Source organism: Balaenoptera physalus (genome assembly GCF_965194825.1).
Source record: "Balaenoptera physalus genome assembly, chromosome: 9".
Classification (NCBI taxonomy): domain Eukaryota; kingdom Metazoa; phylum Chordata; class Mammalia; order Artiodactyla; family Balaenopteridae; genus Balaenoptera; species Balaenoptera physalus.
The window spans coordinates 25,327,736-25,351,104 of NC_138888.1; the positions used below are offsets into that span (position 1 = coordinate 25,327,736).

Genomic DNA, 23,369 nt, shown 5'->3' on the forward strand with positions numbered 1-23,369 from the left:
AAGTGTTGAATACATTTATGGTGTCCTTAGGAGAATGTATAATCCTATTTGAAGCCCTGAATTAATTAAATACTTAGACTCTGCATGAGGGTCTAATGCGCTGTCTCCTATGTGTAAAGGACATCAGTTTGACTGCTAAACGCTTTTTGTTTTTCCAAACCTGGCCGGTTCTCAGCTGGATTCTGGAGAGTTGGTATAACAAGAGAAGTGACAACTAGATAAATGGACTATTATGGACCATTTTTAAACCTATTTATCTTCCTTTCACTTTCCTTAAATAAGGGAAATCAGGGTAGCTCCAGGGTTAGTGAATTCAAGAACTCAGTGTCATTAATGGCCAAGGATTTTCTATATTTTCACTTTGCCTGCTCAGTAGTTTGCTTTGGTCCTCCAACTTGTTCCCTGAGGTGGTTCCCAAATGACTGACTGTTGTGAGCAGAGATCTGCACACAACAGAGATCACAGGCTATAGGGCAGAAGAAGGTATGTCCTTTCCTCTAGTTCCTTTTTTAGGTCCCTTTGAGAGTGAAGAAAACTCTCCCAGAAACTCTAGCAGCCACTCTCTTGTGTTTCCTTGGGCAGAATTAATATCTACATGCCCTTTCCTAAACCAGACACATCAAAGAGGATGGAATGACCGTGATTCTGTCCAACCCTGACTCACTCTTTGGGGGTCAGTGTGACCCACCACCCCTGAAGCACATGATACCTGAGGGAGAAAAGGGGCTTTGTCAGGAAGATGGAGAGGAATTGGGGAATGGCATGGGTGGGTGGGTGTGTGATGGAGAGTGTCTAGCCCGCTAAACAGGAATTGATGCAAGAAGAGGAAGGATCTCCAGCTGCCCAAGCTTCTTTCTGATCTACCCAACCCTTAAAGACGCCTACCCTTTCCCTTCCCTTCAGAGCACTTACTTATCTCAGTCCTTGCTCCCTTACACTTGACATACTACATGGGGATATTTCATAAATGGATAAAAGTGGTTTTACTATCTGGTGGTACAACTCTTACTAATTTTTTTCTTTATATTTAAATTTTTCGTAGCTGTTGTAGTCCATCTTCTTTTCCAGATTAGCTTTAGAATCCGTTTCTCAAAGTCCATAAGAAAATGCCATTTTGGGATTTGTACCAAGATTGAATTGAATTGAAAGATTAATGTGGAGAGAATTGGCATCTTGAAACATAGCATATCTATCTATTTACCCAGGGTTATTTTTTCTACTACCCTTTAATACAAATTTCTAATTTCCTTCATAAGGGTCTTGCGCTTATCTTTTTAGTTTTATGCAACACACATAAGGAAGCAGAGCTGAGAGAAGGGAGAGAGTGAGTGAGCCCTGGTAACATGGAATCTAAGGACCTAGCACAGCCTAAAGCAGACAAATCTTAAGTCAATAAATTCCCTTTTCTTCTTAGGCTGGTTTGAATTCCATTTCTGTTATTTGCACTTGAAAGCATTCTGACCATGACATCAAAAGAATACATAGAGAGGGTAGGAGGAAAGATGACAGGCAGTCACCAGACACTTACTATGTATGTAATAAGAGTATCCTCCTTCTACTTCTAAGACTTGCTAGCCATTTAGGTCTCACAGGGAGCCACGTCTACTCTCATTCTGCCTCAACCCTCCTGAAAATTTCCTAAAGAGATTTTAAAATACAGAATGGAGACAAATGGTCTCTTAAAACCTTGTCTCCATTTTCCAAAGAATTATCTGTGGATTTGACCCTTCGCAGCGGGTAAAGGATACTTGGTAGATCTGGAAGGTAATATCATGTCCTTTATAAATGGCTGGTAGTATCATCAGGGCTGCTACATTTGGGAAGTCGTGCAATGAACAAGTTTAAGAGGTGCCATTCACACAGGTGATAGAGTAAAATAGCATCCCCTGGAGGTGTGCGATATGGCACCCTTGGGTATTATTACTATGCATAATTCCTTTTGGAATTGCTTTATAGAGGTCTTGAATTAATTAAATAACGAAAAGTCTTCAATGAAGCAAAGTATTAGTAATATCCTATATTCTAAAACTTGTAATATCTTGAAAAAATCCTTCCTCTGAGAGAACTACCAAAGGAGAGCTTTGTTCTGATTATCTTTTTGTTATCATTGTAATTAGGAGTGTTTTACACATCTTCATTCATTCAAACAAGAATTTATTGAGTGGCTACTATGAACCTGGTATTGTTTTAAGTGCTAGGGACAGAAAGAGTTACCAGAAAAAGTCCCTGCCCTCATGGAGCTACCTTCTAGTGGAATAGACAGATGGTAAATGAACAAGCAAGCACTACGGTGTATAACATAATGGCAAGTGGAGCTACCACACTGTAAAGAGAAGTGAAACATTACAAAGGGAGAGTAGCAACACTTATAAAACAGGAAGTGAGGACTTCAAGTGCAGGGGCTTTGCCTAATGTAAGCCGGTGACCGTCCTACCACCCACTCTCCCTCTGTCCCCACCTCCACCCAGTAAAACAGCTTCGGGGTTTGGCTTCTTTTCAAACTCCAGGATTTCCTTTCTTAGCTTCATCCACCCCTAAAAGCCACCCAACAACAAATGCTAATATTTTATGTGGTTGCCCACGACCATCTGATCTATGTGAAAGGACAGAAATATGTCCAGAATACGGGGCTGAGGGGAGGGAAGAGTCAGGATGACCCACGTTTCCAGACCTGTCTTGGATATTTAGAAAACAATGGGTCTCTGAATACTCCCCTCTCCCCTCCACCACCTCCACACAGAAATGGACGTCAGTAACTCAGCGTGATGTAGCGGTTCTATATTTAAGATTAATGTGGAAGTGTGTTGTCTCCGAAAAATTTATGTACCAGATTTCCTCAGAGATTACAATCGAGATAAACATCCTCAAGTGAGCCCTCCCAGGGGCTGCCTGGGAAGACGGGGTGGGTGTACTGAGGCAAGAGTGCGGGGCGGCGGTGTTCCCTCTTAACTATACGTGGGTTGATACGTTTTCCTGCCCTCCAACCCCCTTTCCAGGTGACTCTGATGGAGACAAGCAACAAGAGCTAATCCTTGTTCGGTGGTGATCTCCCTCTCCCTACACACACACACACACACACACACACACACACACACACACACACACACACACAATCCATCCATGTCTTAGGACTGCAGTTACATGAATCATGAACGTTGCCCCACCCACCAGGAAAAGCTACAAGTTTGAACAGCTCCAGCCCCGTAATGAAAGGCCTTTGTAGGAGGCATTACCTCTTGCTGAACAGAAGCAATTTGAAACCGGTCCCACCAGTGTGACTAGGAGACTGATTCAATCTTCTCATAGGTTTCTCCAAGTGTGACAGACACAAACAGCCCAGTTTCCTTTAAGGAGTCACAGGAAAGGTCAGCCTCCTCAAGTGGCAGGGGGACAGCACCACTGGAAACCGTCAGACGTGTGGACAGATAAGCATAATGTACAGGGGAAATGCCACGATAGAGGTTTGTAAAAATGATGGGGGTGAAAGATGAGCAGGAAAGGCTTCCCAGCGGAGGTGACATTTAAGTTGAAGTGAGAGGGAGAACTTGCCAGGGGGAAGGTTTAAGAAGATGAACCTTTGAAAAATGTCTTAAATATCATAAAACTCCATTTAAGAAAATTTCCGAAGTCTTAACAATATGGAATATTTATTAGGATAGAAAAGAAAAATCTTAGATATTTGAATATATCTCATAGAGATTAAGAAGAAACTTTTAATGAAAACTGTGACAACATATTTCTGACTGGTACTGCAATATCCTGTTTAAGCTTTATAACTGCCTGAATTAAAACAAAGTTATTCAGAAATTATAAAACAAAGCATCTAAAACAAGGGCTTCTCTGTCTGAAAAGCAAGGTATTGAACAAATGTAGCTGAGCTTACATGCAAAGATTTCGGGCATTCGAATAATGCTAAATTCTCTCATTTATTCACAAGCTTATTCATAGTTATGGGGGAACAGGGGCTAGAGGAGTAAATATAATTCAGAAAAAACACTTAATAATTAAAAGTTGATTGCAGTGCTACCATTTGATCCAGCAATTCCATTTCTAGTTATATACCTAAAAGAAGTAAAGCATCCATATAGAAAGACTTATACACAGTTGTTCATAGCAGCATTACTTACAGTAGCCAAAATGTGGAAACCACCCAAATGTCTATCAACTGATGAGTGGATAAATAAAATATGGCATATCCACACTATGGAATATTACTTGGCAATAAAAAGGAAAGTCTTGATATATGCTATAAAACAGGTGAACTAAAGGCCACATATTGTATGATTCCATTTATATGAAGAGTCTGGAATAGGCAAATTTATAGAGAAATAAAATAGATTAGTGGTTGTGCAGGGCTGGAATTGAGGGAGATTGGAATGGGGAGTGATTGCTAATAGATAGGGGGTTTCTTTTGTGCGTGATGAAAATGTTCTAAACTTAGATTGTAGTGATGGTTGCACAACTCTGTGAATGTACTAAAACCAGGGGTCCCCAACTCCTGGGCCATCAACCGGTCCAGTCCGTGGCCTGTTAGGAATCGGGCCGCACAGCAGGAGGTGAGCGGCGGGCAAGCGAGAGAAGCTTCACCTGCCGCTCCCCATCGCTCGCATTTCCACCTGAGCCATCCCCCCCCACGCCCCTGTGGAAAAACTGTCTTCCAAGAAACTGGTCCCTGGTGCCAAAAAGCTTGGGGACCACTGCTGAAACCATTGAACTGTGTCCATTAAATGGATGAATTTTGTGTATGTGAATTACATCTCAATAAAGATGCTTTAAAATTTTATTGCATTAACTTTAGGCTAAAAATGAAAATAAGCTGGGCTTTTAGATTTGGTTAAAATCAAGCACAGCTCAAACTGGATTAGACCATCTGCACATGGTGTCTTCAGCTGTCAGTAAGAGGGAAGAAATGGCTGACCAAAAGAGATGGCAGGAAGTCATGTAAGAAAGACTTCATCCAGACTGTGGGGAATGACCTGATTGATGTTCAACAACAAAAACCACCACTACAAATTAAAGATCCTGGTTTCAGGATGCCAAACCCAGAGACCAGAAATTGACATACAACTTCCCCCGAAATTAGTAGCCCAGAGCATGTAATAACAGCTTCATGGGACTACAAAATACATATAACTCTGCAGAAACACAGCTGCTGTCAAACAAAGCAGAGTAATTTCACTTAACAGGTTAGTTCCATATCCTTCTCCCACAGAAAGAAGAATTCAGGTGCCAGACAGTGAATGAAGTTTCCAGTGAAAAAACGTCAGGCCTAATGTTAATGAGCCTCAAAATATACCACAAGATCACTCATGACCTCCAGTGGTTACAACTAAAATTGCTCGGTTTGTGATACATGAGACTAGAACAGGATGGCCCACAAAGCAATTATGGATATAGGGTTTGGTCTATTATTTTCTTATCTTGAAAGCTGCAAAACTGGAGTCAAAGGAAGCCTACCCAATGACTACCATAAAAATCTCCCTTCCTCCTGATTTTTAAGCATTGACTGAAGAGCCTCTTTGTCTGTGGCCTGTCTTTGCAGCCTCTTTCGACATGCCTGGAAGATGGCTGTCTCCCTCCAGTGACTTGGTGACTCCATCAGGAATAATCCACTAGGAGCCCCACGGATGCAGAGAAAGCTGACAGTGGAGAAGGTGCGTTCATAGGTAGGAGAGATGAAATGACTGTATGAAAGTGTAAGAAAGACTGAGAGAAGCAGGTATTGTAAACTAAAATTACCCAATTTGGTCTTGCCCAACTCTGACACTTTTTGGTAAATATCTAAGAAGTTTGAGGGTTAGCCTGTCTCCCAAGTCCCACCACCAGGTTGTAGTGAAAGCAGCACCAAATGGTGCCCTACCTGGAGTTTCACTGAACAAACTTTAGTAAATAAGCCCAAACCACTTCATACAGCCTCCTCTGTAGGCCTGACAAAATCCCAGCTCTCTGCCCTTTGGGTGAAAGATTCATTCAACTGAGAAAGAACAATGTTCCATAAACAGGATTCTATTACTATCCTTTTTGTTGGCCTCAGGCTACCAGAAAACCCCCAGTCAGACAAGGCCATTTTTTGGAGATGAAACGATCCTTAATAAGCACCAACTGGCCTGGCTGGATTCTTCAACCAGGTCCAGGCATGCCGGAGGGCTCTCTAGAATAGTTTGGTCAGTCCACATAGCTGAATACCTTTAATTTCACCAAAGACAGGCCATTTCTAGCATTCAACCAGCATGTTAACAAGTCACTAGTTGCTCTGATAATAACTAATATCTAATATTTGCTATGCTAATTAGCAAAGTATCTGGTAATAACTAAAACACTGTGACTTTTCCAATACAGTGCTAGCTAATCACCCCTAGAGTACCGACTCTTGATCAGAACACTAGTTGCCCCTGGGTGTAATTTCAACTAACACTTTCACATGTCACACCAGCCATGCTGGAGTATTTTAAAATAAATTACAGACAGAATAGGATGCAAGGGAAAGAATAAGAAGAACCAGGACTTAACGGCAATCAGTGACCACTGCCATATAAGTCTTGCCCATATTCCTAATTGTTGCTGCCACTGTCATTTCTCAGATATTTTTTGGATCCACTCATTCATGTAACAAATATTTTGGAGTACTTACTTCAAATATCTTATCTGAGAGTTCCAAGGAGAATTTAATATACTAAGACAATGTTAAAAATTCATTGGCTGGGGCTTCCCTGGTGGTGCAGTGGTTGAGAATCTGCCTGCCAATGCAGGGGACACGGGTTCGAGCCCTGGTCTGGGAAGATCCCACATGCCACGGAGCAACTAGGCCCGTGAGCCACAACTACTGAGCCTGCGCATCTGGAGCCTGTGCTCCGCAACAAGAGAGGCCGCGATAGTGAGAGGCCCGCGCACCGCAATGAAGAGTGGGCCCCGCTTGCCTCAACTAGAGAAAGCCCTTGCACAGAAACGAAGACCCAACACAGCCAAAAATAAATAAATAAATTAATTAATTTTTTAAAATTCATTGGCTGAAGTTATAACTTTTTGCAAAAACTAAACATCCTGCTATGGTATGAAGGTGTTCAACTCCCCAAGGCTCCATTTTACCCACAAAGAAGCAGCAGCACTAGAAAAGATTGTTTATAAGCCTTAAAATATCAGTTGCTTTTCTTCTGTGGAAAAAAAGAAACTCTTAAAAGTTATGTGAACATTTTATGATATTTTATTTTCTTTAAGATAATTACATCATTAGGCTACATTTACCTTAATTGTGATTTAGTGCATCATAAAAAAATCGTGAATAAGAATTCTTGATGTTGCTTGTTAGTCCAGAGGTCAAACCAATGACTTATATGAGCAACTCTTTCCTGAAAGAGCTATAAGGGAGAGAAAATGACATTTTCCTTTACAGTTCGATATGTTCTTAGTTGCTAAGCAACCCGTAGGCAACCTAACAACCTCACAGCTAATATTTGCATTGCACGTTACAGTTCACAAAGCACTTTCACATATGTAGTAAGGGTCTCTCCCTTCAGCTTAAACTTCTTTTATCTAGGGATGCAGGCAAGCCCCAGCTTGTTGGGTGGGCTGGTGGGAAAGGCTGGCAGGGATGTAATTGCAGAGGGGCTCAAGGAGGGCCCAGAGAGGTAATGTATCCTCGCTATTGTTTCCACCTAAGCTAATGTGGTCTGGGGAAACAGATCCCAAACATTTCATCTTGAAAACACATACTGGCTACTTGCTTAATTGTGAGAACAGGGCCATGTGAAGTAGGTGTGATTTTACCAACCCATAGTCCTACCTCTTCATAGCACCCACCAAAAGGAAAGTTAGTAAATTTTGCTGAAGAGCCATTGTTAGGAGTGTCTCCATGAAAGACATACACCAGGACCAGCGTCCCCCCAAACCAGGACTTCAGTCCAGCTTGGCTCAGAGGACATATATAAACCCACTGTCTTTATTACCAGTCAGGCTTTGGTCCCAGCCCATCTGGTCTCCTTCCCTTGTGAATGTGCCTGGACCACGCAGGAGCTCTGAGGACCCAGGCAGCCCCCTTTTCCATGAAGGTCTGGCAGAGCTGCCTGGGCCATTCCAGTGACTACTTCCTGCATTATCTTTCAAATAAGGGGCATCCCCAGGCCCCAGGGAACCACGCAGTTGGCACAAGAGGGAAGAGAGAATTAAAGACACACATATCAACACTCTCCACACCAAAATACCACCAAAGCACCTTCTCTTGTCTCCTCCCCCTTATAGCAACCAGGGTGTGTCCTGGAGGTTTCTGTTTCCTCTCTGGAGGTGCTGACAGGGCAAAAGTGGGAGCAGTTCTTGCACCTCCCATAAGATTGGAGTTGTGGACTGGGGTGAGGAGAGACTGTCTTTGGGGTAGGGTTATTTTTGTTTAAAGTGACTCAAAAACTAAGTTCTTTACAAGTATTTATTTTATTTTAAATATGGCAACATGAGACCCAGTATATCACAGTAAAATTCACCTTAGAAATCTTGTCTTATTCTAGAGTATGTGACTCACCTGTCGATTTAATGACTTGTTGCTAAAAGGTGTCCAGGCACTGAATCTTGTGTGGAAGCTCTCCATTTCCAAGCTTTCCCTGGGAGAATTCCCAGCTGACATCTCAGCAAATTATTTTCGTCCGGTCCTAGAAACTGTAGGTTCATTTCATAAACTGTGGGTTTAATTAAGATCACCTAGAACATCCAGTATATTAATGTTGTCCATATAGGAATAATAGAATTACAGCAATTCATTTACATATAGTTGTTTATATAGATACAATTAGAGCAATTCATATATATATATATCCATACAAATATACACAGAGTTCATGAACTCTAAATCATTGCAATTATTCTCTCCTCAACTACTTGCACCCAAATGTGAATCCAAACCAGAGCTGTTTTTTACTTTGCTGGCAAAATGACTCAGAAATTGGAATGATTCTTTATCAGCCATAAATACTGACTTTTTCTTTCTCTGGAAAGCAAGAATCTGAAGGGCTCAAAGAGGGCACCCTCCCACCCCCACCACCCAGTGCCTAGCTTTTGAGGACATAAGTCAAAGAGGATATAGAAGAAAAAGTTAGGCTAATATATTAATGATCTATTGCTGCATAGCAAATTACCTTAAAATTTAACAGCTCAAAACAACAAACTCTTATTATTATCTCAAAGTTCCTGAGGGTCAGGAGTCCAGGCACAATCTAGTAGGGTACAGTATTGTTAGTCTACTAGGGCTGCCATTACCAAAAACCACAGACTGGGCGGCCTGAACAACAGAAATTTGTTTTCTCACAGTTCTGGAGGCCGAAAGTCCAAGATCAGCATGTTGTTTCTGGTGAGGCCTCTCTTCCTGTCTTGCAGGCAGTAGCCTTCCTGCTGTGTTCTCACAAGGCCTTCATTCTGAGCACACATGGGGTGGGGTGCGGGAGGCGCTCTGGTATCTCTTCTTCTTCTTTTTATAAGGATACCAGTCCTATTGGATTAAGGCCCCCAACCTTATAACCTCATTTAACTTTTATTACCTCTTTATAGGCTCCACCTCCAAATGTAGTCACATCGGGGGTTGGGGCTTCAACATATGGATCTGGGGGAGGGGGGACACAATTCAGTCCATACCAGGTACCTCTGCTTCAAAATCTCCCATAGGCTGCAATCAGTGTGTTGGCCAGGACTCCAGCCTCATCTGAAGGATCTGAAGCTCATTCATGTGGCTGTGACCAGGATTCAGTTGCTCATGGACTTTTGGGTGGAGGAATCCTTTGCTTTCCTTGCCACATGGGCTTCTCCATAGGGCAGTTCACATGGCAGCTGGCTTCCATCAGAGGAAGCAAATGCAAAAGCAAGAGAGGGCACACAAGAGGGAAGCCACAGTCTCTTGGTAACCTCACCTCAGAATTGGTATCCCATCACTTTTGCTCTGTTCTATTAGGTAAAAGCAAGTCGCTACGTCTGGCCCACACTCAAGGGGAGAGGATTATACAAGAGTGCAGATAGTAATACAATCTACCACAGTTCACCCTTTGGATCAGTTCCCTTCCTTTCCCACATGCAGAACACACTCATCCACGCCTTAAAGCAGACAACCCCAAAGTTCCATCTCATCCATATTTTGAGCTTAGATCCCAGGAGATAGAAATGATTCATAACAGCCTCTACGGACCCAGATATACCTACTCTTGATCTAGAGAACTCTGAACTAAAAAGATAAGCTATCTGGTACTAGCCCCTACACACAATATATATAATGGTAGAACAGGAAAAGGATAACTACAATAAATATTCCCATTTGTAAAGGAGAAGAACGATATATAAAAGAGTTAATCCATAGCAATTCTGAGATCCTGCTGTAGAAGGCTGGAACCCAGTTATCATTTTTAGTCTCAAACAATCACATTCTCTTTTATACCGTGTAGGTAACTCCTTTGACAACACGGCTTTCTCAATATCTATCTCAAGTTATTTGATTCCAGGCAGTGCTATGTGCCACAATTGTTTAGAGACTTGTCTCTCTCTCTCTCAATTTAATTGCAAGTAGTTTGAGCCTATCAGACTTTCCTGAGGAAGAGCCAAACCCTAGGTCTCCCCTCTTTGAGATATTTTCCCAGCGTGAAAGTATTTGCTGGGTACCACCTTATTCCATTCAGAGATCCTAACAATGGTGTGACAACCATACTCTTCTTGATTTGGTCTTTGCCACTAGGCACAGTTTTAAGCAGACTTTTTTGCTCAAAGGACTTCTCTGTTGCTTCTTAACTAGCTGAACATGTGAATCAGTTGCACCTTCCAAGCTTGCAGAACCCTGAGTTTTTTGGTTGTCTCTGAATTCCTTTTCATTCTTGCTTGCAAACCAGCCAAATATTTTCTGAGCTCCTTTAATTCTTGTAGTAACTTGGCAAATGCAGCCAGTAGAAATGAACACATTCTAATAACAATCATTTTCTACCTCTTTGTACAAAGTACAAGCTCATTAGGTATGTAATATGCCTTTTAAGCTATTCTAGACTATACTTTTATACATTTTTTTTGGTAACATGGATTGCTGACTGTCAAAGTCTCCAATAACAATTTCATGCTGCCAGACTGGATGTTAATGTCACATAATTTGGAATGTACTGATGTTGGTATGGCAGCACCCTACTCCTGGAACCAATATTTTTATCTACCAAACATTTAAGAAATAACAAACTTATTCCAGAGAATAGAAAAAGTGGAAATTATTTCCAGGTCCTTCTATGAAGTCAGCATAACCTTAACACCAAAACCCAACAAGAATCTTATAAGAGAGGAATATTATAGGTTTATTACCATAAACATAGGTCCAAAAATCCTAGTCAAAATATTAGAACACCAAACCCAGCAATGTATTAAAAATGTTAATATATCACCAGCAAGTTGGAATGTAAATTTGATTTGATATTACAAAATCAATGCACTTCTCATCATTAATAAAACAAAGGAGAAAATCATGAAAATCTCAGTAGATACAAAATGTGCATTTGATAAGATTCAACACCCATTCGTAACAAAAAAAATCTTACCAACCTAGAACTAGAAGAAACTTCCTAATCCAAATTAGGACATATTATAAGAAACTAGCAAACATTAAACTTAATAGTAAAATGTTGAAACTTTCCTTATAATTGCCACTACCATCTTTATTCAATATTGTTCTGGAGTTCTGTCCAATGTAATAAAGCAAGAAAATTAAATTATAATCATTGAAAAGGAAAAAACTGTCATTATTTATTAGTGGCATAATTGTATGTAGAAAATACTGAAGAATTTACAGGTAAATTGTCAGATTTAATGCATGTGTAGGAAGGTTGCTATACCCAAGGTCAACATAAAAAAATCTGTATTTCTGTATACTAACAACAAATTTTTATTAAAAAACAATATGTCATTTATAATAACTTTTAAAAATCCAATTTAAATCAGAGGTACAAATGTTCCACATAGAATACTAAAAATTTTATCAAGAGAAATTTTTAAAGATCTAAGTAAAAGTAACATCTATATAGATGTTAGTTGTACCAAATTAATCTATTAATCAAAACCCAGCAGTGGGGTGGGGTGTGTGTGTGCACGTGTGTGTGTGTGTGTGTGTGTGTTTGACAAACTAATTATGAAATGTGTATGAAATGCAAAGGGTCAAGAACAGCAAAGACAACTTTAAAAAGAATAAAGTAATAAGACTTACTCTACATGGTATCAGGACTTATTTACTATAAAGTTAGTGTAAATATAGCATGAGATATTGGCATAAGAATAGACAAATAAACCAGTTTGAGTCCAGAAACAGACTCACAAATATATCTCACTAGATTTATGACACTAGTGGCACTGCAGAATAGTAGGAAAGGAAGATTCTAGTCAGCAACACATGGAGTAGAACCACTGCGTTCCGTTGGGCCCAGCTGATCCTCAGAATCATAATAGTAAATGATTGTTTTAAGCCACTAGATTTTGGAGCGTTTTGGAAACTAATAGAAAAAATTCATACCTGGAAGTAGAGTATTGCCGTAACATAACTTAAAGCATATGGCAATGATGTCAAAAAAGAGCAGCAAGTGGAAATTGGAAGGGTGGTGAGGAGACTGTCAGTGGAGCCTAGAAGAACAGTGAAGTTGCTAAGAAAGGCTAGAAAAAGGATCACCTGTGTTATGTAGCAGTGGAATGTTTAGTAACACTGTTGCCTGCATTAATGTGGACAATAGGAAATCTTTCAAGGAATGTGCAGACCTGGCTAAAGAGATTCCAAGCAGGATACAGAAAGTTCTGACTGGCTTCTTAGCTGAATATGACACAATAAGAGAGACATGAACTGACCTGAAAATCTATTTAGTTTTTTAGCAGAATCTAGCAGAAATAAAGAATATCTAGTACAGTATCCCCAGCCAGCAAAAAGTCTCAAAGTAATAAATGGCTTCATTTCAAAGACCTCCTTGATAAGGTCTTTGAAAGGTTTAAGGTGGTGTGTCTCATAGACCCTCTCATTTAGAAAATAAAAGAGTTCCTAAAAGTCTTAGAGACTTTGTCCCACAGCACCCTGATTCATATCCCAAGGCAGCCAGGGCCCTATCTCAAAGGGATTTGTGGATGCAGCTTTTGTTGAAGAGAATGGATTATAATAAGATACACAGAAAGCCCACAAAATTGTCAAGAAGATTGTTGTGGTGAAAGCATGACCAGCTTGAAATAAAAGGGACTGAGAAGGCCTGAAATAGTCTCTGAGCCTCCAACTTTCTACAGGTAAGAAGCAGGCTGAAAAAGCTTTGCAACTGCAACCACAGGTAATTTCTTATTGAAAAAGATGGGTGGCTCAGAGGACAGAGCCAAGAGTCAGTAGTGCAGAGCCAAGAGAAGCTGAGAACAATGGATTAGGAGACTACTCCCAGGGAGTAGACCTGGACCATAATCAAGGAATTATCAGGACAACTGGTCTGGCTGAATTTCAGAATTGCTATGTACCAGCAACTTCCATGTGACTTCTGTTTCCTGCCTTTGTGAATAGGAAAGACTGCTGTGGTTACCCTTTTTGTGTTTCGCTAGTGTAATCTAGGTGTCTGGGAGACAGCTACATTCACAGGTCTCCAGTTCAAGAGGAGCGACAGACAAGGAGCCTCACTTGCAATTGGACCTGATATAGATCACAAGAGACTGGACTTCTAGACTGATACCATAATTGGATGAGACTTTGGGTGTCTTGGGATGGGGTAAATGTATTCTGCTTGTGAAAGGCATGTGAATTGTTGTGACCAGAGGATGCAATGTGGTATATTGTCTGTACATATGGCCAGGAATGATTGCTCCCATCCAGTTCTCCCATCAAGAAGTGGAGTCTTATTGCCCTTCCTCCCCACAAATCTGCACTAGCACTGCCTTGTTATAACCAATAGGATGTTATGGAAGTGATGATATATGACTTCTGGTCCTGGGCTTTAAGACTTGCAGTTTCTCTTTTTGCACTCTTGAGATCTAGCTGCCAGGTAAATAAGCTTGGGCTAGATTACTGAGTGAGGTGAGACCACATGCAAAGACAGAGGTTGAACCAGCCCCCAACTATTTCAGCCACCCCAGTCAGAGCACCAGATGTGTGAATGAAGCCATCTCGGGTATTCCAGTTCCAGCTGAGCTCTCGGGTAAATGCAACCAAGTGAATGACCCCAGCCTACAACAGCAAGTGGAACTGCCCAGAGGAACTGTGAACCCACAGAATTGTGAAAACCAACGATTCCTGTTTCAGATTTGGGGATGGTTTGTTATCCAGCACAGACGGACTAAGTTGTGTGTTGGTGAGCATCCAGAACTCTCATATACAGCTGGTCAAAGTGTAAATTAGTATAAGTACTTTGAAAAATGGGCATTATTTCCTAAAGTTGAACAGATGCATACACTTGACCCAACAGAAAAACATGCACATGTGGACCAAATATATCCACAAGAATGTTCTTAGCTGCTTTGGATAGCTCCAAACTGGATACAACCCAAGCATCCAACAACAGTTGAATAGATAAATATATTGTCATGTATTCATGCAATAGCATGCTACAGGTCAATGGACAGGCTGCTGCTACACACAACAATATGCATGAGTCACACCTAAGACATTAAACAAAGGAAGCTGGAAACAAAATAATACCTTTTACATGGTTTTATTTATACAAAGTTCTACGCTCTAGTGGTTGAAGTCAGGATAGTGGTTACCTTTGGGGAGGAAAGAGAAGGTAATGACTAGAAGGGATATGAGAGGGGATTCTGGGGTGCTGGTATTGATCTAGGGGTGGGAGCCTGGGTGAGTTCACTTTGTCATTCATCGAGTATTACACTTATAACTTGCGTATTTTTCTATATCTTCTATTTTGATTAAGAAGTTTTAAAACAACATCAAATACTACTAAGTACCTAGAAAAAGTAAAAGTACAACTTTATAAAGATAGAAAACTTTACTGAAAAGCAATTTTTAGAGACCTAAATCAATGGAGAGAGATGTTTAGAGATATGTATTAGAGATTCAGAAAAATGAAGAGACTAATTCTCTCAAATTGATCTACAGATTCAATGCAATCTCAAAAAAATCCCAAAGTGATATTGTGTGTGTGTAACTTGAAAAGCTGATTCTAAAATATTTATGGAAATGTACAAGGCTAAAGTAGTCCAGACAGTCTGGAAGAGCAAGAGAGGGAGATGTGTTTCTAGATATCAAGACTGATTATAGGGGAGGAGGGATAAATTGGGAGTTTGGGATTAACATATACACATTAACTGAATCACTTTGCAATACACCTGAAACTAACACAACTTTGTAGATCAACTGTACTTCAATAAAAACAAACAAACAAAAAAACAGGGATATATTGTATAGCACAGGGAATTACAGCCATTACCTTGTAATAACTTTTAACGGAGTAGAATCTGTAAAACTATTGAATCACTATACTATATACCTGAAACTAATATAATATTGTAAATCAACTATACTTCAATAAACAATTAATGTAGAAAAACTTATTGTAAAGCTGCACTAATAAGATGCCATGGTATTAGCATGGGGACAAACAACTAATCAGGGGAGCAGAAGAGAAGGGTCCAAAATAGACTCGTGTATACATGGGCACTTCTTAGATTTCAAATCAAAGAGGAAGAGAGAGATTTTTCCATTTATAGAAAACAGAGTATCTATTTAGAAAAGAGAAAAGCAAGTGGACCACTTTCTCACACTGTACCACACGCACATCAATATCTGGAGGTTTTTATATATAAAATCAATTACCCATGGCTTGTGAGTGCCCAGAAGACAAAATTAAGAACAATGGATGAGGTCAGAGAGATGGATTTTGGCTCAGTCTAAGTGGGAAAACAATCACTTCAGCAGCATTAGCTGTCTTGGGAGGTTATGTCCATTACAGAAGATGTTAAAACACAAATTGGATGACTGCTTCCACTGAAATTCTAGCTGAGATTCAAGCATCAGAAATGTCTAAGTTTCTAAGCAACCCTCTGTTGCTATAAATACCAAGAAGAGAGGGAACAATGTGAATTTCGTCAGCCTGGAGTAGCTGAAGAAATTTTATTGGCAAGTCAGAAGAATCTGAGAATAAGCCAAACACTGGTGGTGCCTCTACGCTTATTACACTTCAATGAGACAGAAGCACATTTTAAAAATGAATATCTTGGAAAGGCATGTACCATATTAGGAACAGTTTTAGAAATATTACAGAGGGGCAGCATGACATGGTGAGCACCAAATTTGAATTCCTGCTCTGATCCCCCCCAAATTGAAGCCTTAGGGACTTCGCTGGTGGTCCAGTGGTTAAGACTCCACACTTCTACTGCAGGGGGCATGGGTTTGATCCCTGGTCTGGGAACTAAGATCCCACATGCCCCACGGCCAAAAACAAACAAGCAAACAAAAAACCTCAAACCCCCCCCCAAAATTAAAGCTTTACAAGTAATTTCATCTCTGAGCCTCAGTCTCCTCACGCGTGAAGCAAGGCAGTGATGTGTCTTGGCAAACTACAGCACAATAATGTTCAGATAAAAACCTCATGGCAATGTGGAAAATTAAATACCTCCCTCTGAATCAACATTAAATCAAAACAAATCCTTAGTTTCATAAGATGCCCAGCTGTTGTTATGTGAAATCTCTCCAAGAGCCAACGTAAGGGATTTTTATTTAGCAAGTTCTCAAAATTGGTATTATCCTCTGTGGTAAGGTATTACTGAGTTACAAAATGAGCGGAACATTACAGAAAGAATAGTTGCTATCTCTGCTGGTGGGCTTCAATATGTGAGTACAGTACATCATATATAGATATAAACATAGACACAGATACAAATTCCCACAGGATTATATTCATTCTCTTAAATGAATATCATACTTTATTGACTAGTTATTTGATCCAGGGAGAGACAGCACGCTGGCAATCACTACTTCTTTAAATGGAATGATTTCTTTTCATAGTCCAGCATTTAAAATCTCTCCAGGGACTTCCCTGGTGGCGCAGTGGTTAAGAATCTGCCTGCCAATGCAGGGGACACGGGTTCGATCCCTGGTCCAGGAAGATCCCACATGCCGAGGAGCAGCTAAGCCCGTGCGCCACAGCTACTAAGCCTGCGCTCTAGAGCCTGCCAGCCATAACTACTGAAGCCCGTGCACCTAGAGCCCATGCTCCTCAACAAGAGAAGCCACCACAGTGAGAAGCCCGTGCACCACAACGAAGAGTAGCCTCCACTCACCACAACTAGAGAAAGCCCACACGCAGCAACGAAGACCTAACGCAGCCAAAAATTTAAAAAATAAAAATAAAAATAAAATAATTTTTAAAAATCCTTTCAGCCTCTAAACAAAACTCTTTAAAAAAAAAACAAAAACAAAACTCTCCAAATAGTAGCTCCATAAGATATTAATAGGTATTTCCCAGAAAAACAGCATCTGTGGTTAAATATGCCTGGAAATGATTGATTGAACAAAATTAAAACTGTTTCTTTTTTGTAGGATGTTTTGCAAATTTAGTATATTGATGTTCACAGTCAATCTCCAAGAGAAGGAGGTAATATGTAGCATATCTCTTGTTCATTGTTAAAGGAGCCTATCATGAAGTGTATTAGTTGTCTAATGTGGGTATCAGAGTGGGTATCTAGTGCTGTGTAACAAATAGTCCCAAAACGTAGTTGCTTTAAAAAAGCATTTATTCTCTCACAGTTTCTGTGAGTCAGGGGTCAAGCATGGCTTAACTAGGTCCTTTGGTTCAGGGTCTCTCACAACCCAAGTGTCAGCTGGGGCTTTTGTCAGCCCAAAGCTGAACTGGGGAAGGATCCACTTCCAAGCTCGGGTAGAGGGTTGTCAGCAAGATTCAGTTCCTCACAGACTGAGGAACAAGGGCCTCAGTTCCTTGCAGGCTGGAGGCTCCCCTCCCAGGTGGGCTTCTCCACCGCTTAGCTCACAAAACGGCAGCTGGCTTCCACCCAAGTAAGCAAGCGAGAGGGCAAGAGAGGGCAGGCAAGATGGAAGCTAGAGTCTGTAACAAAATCTCAGAAGTGATACACCATTGCTTTTTGATTCATCAGAGCAGGGGTCAGCAAACATGGTCAGCAGGCCATATTTGGCCCACTGCCCATTTTTGTAAATAGTTTTATTGAAAGACAGCTAATCATATTTATTTACATATTGTCTGTGGTTGCTTTTCAGTACAACAGCAGAATTGAGTAATTGGGAAAGAAACCATATGGCTCACAGAGCAAAAAAAATTTCCTACCTGGCCCTTTACAGAAAAAGTTTGGCAAACCCTGCATTAGAAACAAGTCTAGCCTCCACTTGAGGGGAGGAGATTCAAAAGGGCATGAATACCAGGAAGCTGGGGTCGTTGGGAGTCATTTTAGAAGCTGCCTACCTCGTAGTGCCTGCCAACAGGTAGGGACTTGGCAAGTAGTTGCTGAGTGAGTAAATGAATAATTATTCACATCCACCAATTTTCTAAATTCAAGGGCTGAAAGAAAAGTTGCTAGCCAAGAAAAAGCCAAATTCCTTCACCAATTATTAGGATTTGACAACTGCATCACAACTGTAACAACTTATCAACTTGTGTGATCTTCTTATTAGTAATTTCCATCATTATGTCAAGTGAGTTAGATGGCAAAATAAGCTTAGAATTGAATTCATATGTAGATCGGACAGATTATTCTTTCACAACATCAGCAAATTGGAAGAAAGTGTACGTATTTGAGATGAGAATTCACTCTGCGGGCAAGAATATTTATTGTGAATTATGTTTACAATAGGACAGCTACAGTGTCTTCTAATACCAAGAGAGACTCAAAACCTAAATGTACAAAATCAAATTCTCATCCATTTTTTTCATCTTTTCTCGATGTGCTTTCTCCAAAAGCCAAAATACTGTACCACAAAGTTCTTGCTTGATCATTTAGGATCTCTTTTGTTCTAGTACAAAGTAGCATGTCATTCTTGGAAGAGGAAATGTCCTGCTGCTGCTTTGCTTACAGCCTAGTTTTCCACTGAATTGAAACTCCAGCGTGGGTGACACAAACTGGAGAACTATTTCTTACCTCACTCTGTAAAACAAGGGCTCTAAATATTTCTAAAGTTTGGTGCAAAAAGGGAATAAAATAGGAGACCCCAATCTGTGGCTCTTCTCATGTGTTACTGGATCCAACAAACATATTAAGTAACAAAATCAAAGTGGGGACGAGTCATGGAATAAAGGCTATATTTAACATCCTACATTTTTGTGAGTAGCTACTCTGACTGGCACAGTGCTAGTAAGTCTCTTTCCCATACACGAGCTCATTTATTTCTCACATTCATCTGGGAGTTTGATTACAGATGAAAAGAACAGGGTAAAGAAAATCATCCAAGGTCACACAGGTAGTAACTGGTATCAAGTTTAAAGGTTATACTGGATTTTTCCTAACATGTGAGTGTAACTTGAATTGGATGTATGACTGGTATGGGTTAATTTGGAAATATACTTTCTATTCCGTGACTTATTATTCTTTATAACTGACATATCAGTGAGAAACTCAGCAATCGACACTTGCACCTCCATGCTTAGGGAGAAAAAGGCAGGTGGGGGGTGGCGGGTGGTGCCTGTTGTGTGACAACCAAAGCCAGGCTAAGGGGTGAGAGGGCTGGACAGCTGCCAGCCCATACAGAGAGCTAAATCATCACTGGCATAAATCAGAACCGTGTTGTCATTAACTATGTCTCCACAGGTGACTGGTTACACAGCTGGAGGAATGTAAATTACTCGGGTCCTACTCCACTGTGCAAGACACTGACTTGGAGTGGAAACTGGAAACAAAACATTGTTCCCTGGCACAGAGGTACCTACATTTGAGTACTTTGGCAATTCACATTGCGAGTTGTACAACGATTCATTTATTTTCTAAAAGTTAATTCCTTAAATATGCCTCCTCAGAGGTTGTGTGGTTCTAAAGATTGCAGAAAAGAACTGGTATACAGGAAAAGTGAGTGTGATTTGTGAAAAAATAGAAATGAAAGATAATTCCAGTTAAGTAAAATGTCCTATATTCAGGGCATGTAAAAACATGCCATTTTGAACATAAACTGGTATATAATTTTTATTAAATGCACAAATAAATAATAAATAATGAAAGTAATAGCATGTTTTGAGGCACAGGAGGAGTTTTGTGAGCCAAAACTGGACACAATCAAATGCTGGATTTGCTCACAGATATAGAAGTTTAAAGCTGTAACATTAAAACTATAACAAGAAGTGACTGTGCTATTTAAATTCATTCAAGAAGAATAATCAATTATTGTTGTTCTAAAACTTCCAAGTCCCAACCCCTACTTTCTTTCACGTAAATAATGGTTTTTAGAGCACGATTTTTGAGGCTCCCATGATGCACAAATGTCAAGATGGGCCTGAAAACAATTACACGGGCTGTGCTGCACTTGAATACGTGTGTTGTTAGGATGTTCTGTTCTGATACATGGCAAGGCTGATTAATAAGCAGAGCATGAGTCCTTTTAAAAAGATAAAATATAAGTATCACAATTTTAACTAAGATTTGATCTTATTGATCTATATATGACTATAACTCTATTCATCAAATCTTAGCATATTAACTTTTCAGAGCTATACAGTTCTAACCACGAACTGTATTCGCAGTAGATTCTTTGTCTTTCTCTTTCACTACCTGCCCCCGCATCCCTCTCACTCCCCCCCGTCACGTGACCCCACTTTTCGGACTCCGGCAGGAGGAGGAGGGTGAGAACTGCCCGAAGGAGGGAGGGAGTCGTTGTGAGCCAGCTCAGAATCCTATGAAGATCAGTGTTTTCCAAACTGCTCAATAACTTGACTTCATCTGTAACTCACAGGCGTGCTCTGCAGGAGATAAGAGTTTACTGGCCACAGCCCAATTCAAACCTGACCCTAGGCAGGGACAGTGGTGTTTCTCCCCAGCGCCACTTCAGTGCTCTGGTTCTCCAAGGTCACCGAGGGGGAGCCAGCGAGGGCGCTGCTTTGGGTCTTCCCGAGGCTGCACCGGGAACTAAACCGCCCGGGAGCTGGGCCCCCATGGCCCCAAGCAAAAGCTGTGCAGCCCAGAAGGCAAGCGCTTTACCTCCGGGAGGTGGCGGAGAGTCCCGGCTCCGGGCGGCTGCCTCCTCTTTGGACCGCGTGGAGCTGCGAGAGAAGGACCCCGGCCGCAGCCGGGGGGCGGGGGGGGGGGGGGCAGGGGCGGGGCCGGCAGCCCACAGTCTCCGTAGAGACCGACCACACGGCCCCGCCCTCCCCTGCGGGCCGGCAGCTCCCGGCACCAGCACCCACACAGGGTTCCAGAGCGGCTGGAGGGACCGCGTGACCGACGCCGCCTTCCCAGCTGGAGGGCCCAGAAGCCGGGCAGACCAAGACCCGAGCGCCCGCGCCCTGCCGGCCAACGCCCCCTCCTTAAGGGCTGCACGGGATTCCGGCCCGGGCGGCGTTCCCGCTTCTTTGTCACCCTTCAGGGAGTCTGCGGTGGGATCCCGGGCATCACTGTAGTTCCAGAAGCCTCTGAAGACACGGAGCAGTGGGGCCAGACCCCGACAGGAGACTTGGATACAGAAGCCAACGTTTGCTTGCTCTCAAAGAAAGCCTGCAATTTTAAGGCTGTGTGATGGAAAAGGTGGGGTTTCTTACCTTCAGCAAATCCTCAGAATATTTTAATACTTATTGCCAATTTTCACATTATACAGGAGGTACCAAAGCCAAAGCAACATCCTTCTTAATTTCTAATGGTTCTGGTCAAAATGCCTTTAAGTATTTATTGTGAAGCCTGGAAGTTTTCTTCATTTATATGTAGATGAATAGTTACCACCAAGGAAAGATGTTCACAACATGAAAAGCAGGTTAGAAAAGCATATGAATAGTACTACCTAATTTTTGTAAATAAACGTTTGTCTAAGAAGTCTGGAAGTATGTAAACAAATGTTAAGTGGTTTGCTCTGGTAGTACTTTTAAAAAATCAATTTAAAAAATTTCTACAATAAATATGCAACATCTGTATAATAAACAATAAATTTTATTCTGATCCAAGCACCTAATTTTTTCCCCCTGTTGCCTTTAACATGTTTTAGTTGTGTGAAAGGATACAAATTAGATAAACTAAAAATTTGTTACCTGGGACCCACATGGGGTTCACTGACACAAAGGACAAATGAACCAGCTGAATAAACAAGGTCAATCTGCTGCTCTGTCACTAAGCCACAGGAAACAGCTTTTGCTTTATCTCAGGACCCATCCAAGAAAAACACGTCAATTGGCAAAGTTTCCTTTTGCTCTGTCAGACCCTAGAATGCTTTTTCCCTTGGAATCCCTATTTGCTCAATCCAACAAAGCAGTTTTGAAGGTTACATTTAATGTTCTGGTGATTTTCTCAGTTTTAAAAGGGGTATTAAAAAGACTGATTAGATAAACTGATCAAAACTCTTGGAACGCAGAATGCCAAAAACTACTGAAGTTGAGACTTTTAAAAAATATTGTTCAACGGGTCCCCAACCTCCCCATCTCCCATTAGGTGCTTGTTTCTGTGGCCTGGAAACAAGGAGGAAGAAGCATGGACCTACTCTAAAAGGTGAAGGCAAGTGAGCTATAAATGGATAAACAAAATGTCGTCTATCCATACAATGGAATGTGATTCGGCCAGGAAAAGAAGTATTGATAACATGCTACAACATGGATGAACCTTGAAACCTTGAAAACATTATACTAAGTAAAAGAAGCCAGTTACAAAAGCCACGTATTGTATGATTCCATTGACAGAAAATGTTCAAAATTGGCAAATCCGTAGAAACAGAAAATAGATTACTGTTGCCAAGGGCTGAGGGGTTCGGGAGATAGGGAGTGACTGCTAATGAGTTTCTTTCTGAGGTGATGAAAATGTTCTAGAATTAAATTATGATGATGGATGCACAACTCTGTGAATCTACTATAAACCGCTGAATTATATACATTAGAAAAGGTCAAGTCTATGGCATATGAATTATTTCAATAAAGCTATTTAAAACCTAATGTTAATGTTCAGCTACTGTTTGCTGAACATTACTGGTGTCAGCTATTGTGCTAAGCATCTTATATGTACTTTTTTACTTCTTCATAACAACCACTACAAGCTGGTCATTAACCTCATTTTCTAGATTAAAAACAAAAATTAAAATAGAAACTGAGTAAACACACATGAACCCAAAGCTAATGGGCAGAATGCGGATTCAAATCAAGGTCTAAGTAAGGTCAAAGACCATGCTCTTTTCATTATGCCAATATTTAAATGTGCATAAGGTGCAAGATTTGCAAGAAAGTTACAGAACCTCAATTTTCTAAACGCAGTTTACCTTTGAGGGCTGAGCC

The 23,369-nt window shown here is 40.9% G+C and overlaps 1 protein-coding gene across 1 annotated transcript in view; it reads right to left on the reverse strand.

Moving 5' to 3' along the window:
- ECT2L (epithelial cell transforming 2 like) overlaps positions 1 to 23,319 on the reverse strand; it is a 77,002-nt gene extending 53,683 nt beyond the window's left edge. The window contains 6 exon segments of the mRNA XM_082474316.1: positions 7,243 to 7,262; positions 7,266 to 7,355; positions 8,510 to 8,685; positions 9,290 to 9,396; positions 9,519 to 9,580; positions 21,106 to 23,319. Coding sequence (XP_082330442.1) covers positions 7,243 to 7,262; positions 7,266 to 7,355; positions 8,510 to 8,611 — 212 coding nt within the window. The 5' untranslated portion in view covers positions 8,612 to 8,685; positions 9,290 to 9,396; positions 9,519 to 9,580; positions 21,106 to 23,319.
- Positions 23,320 to 23,369: the final 50 nt, after the last annotated feature.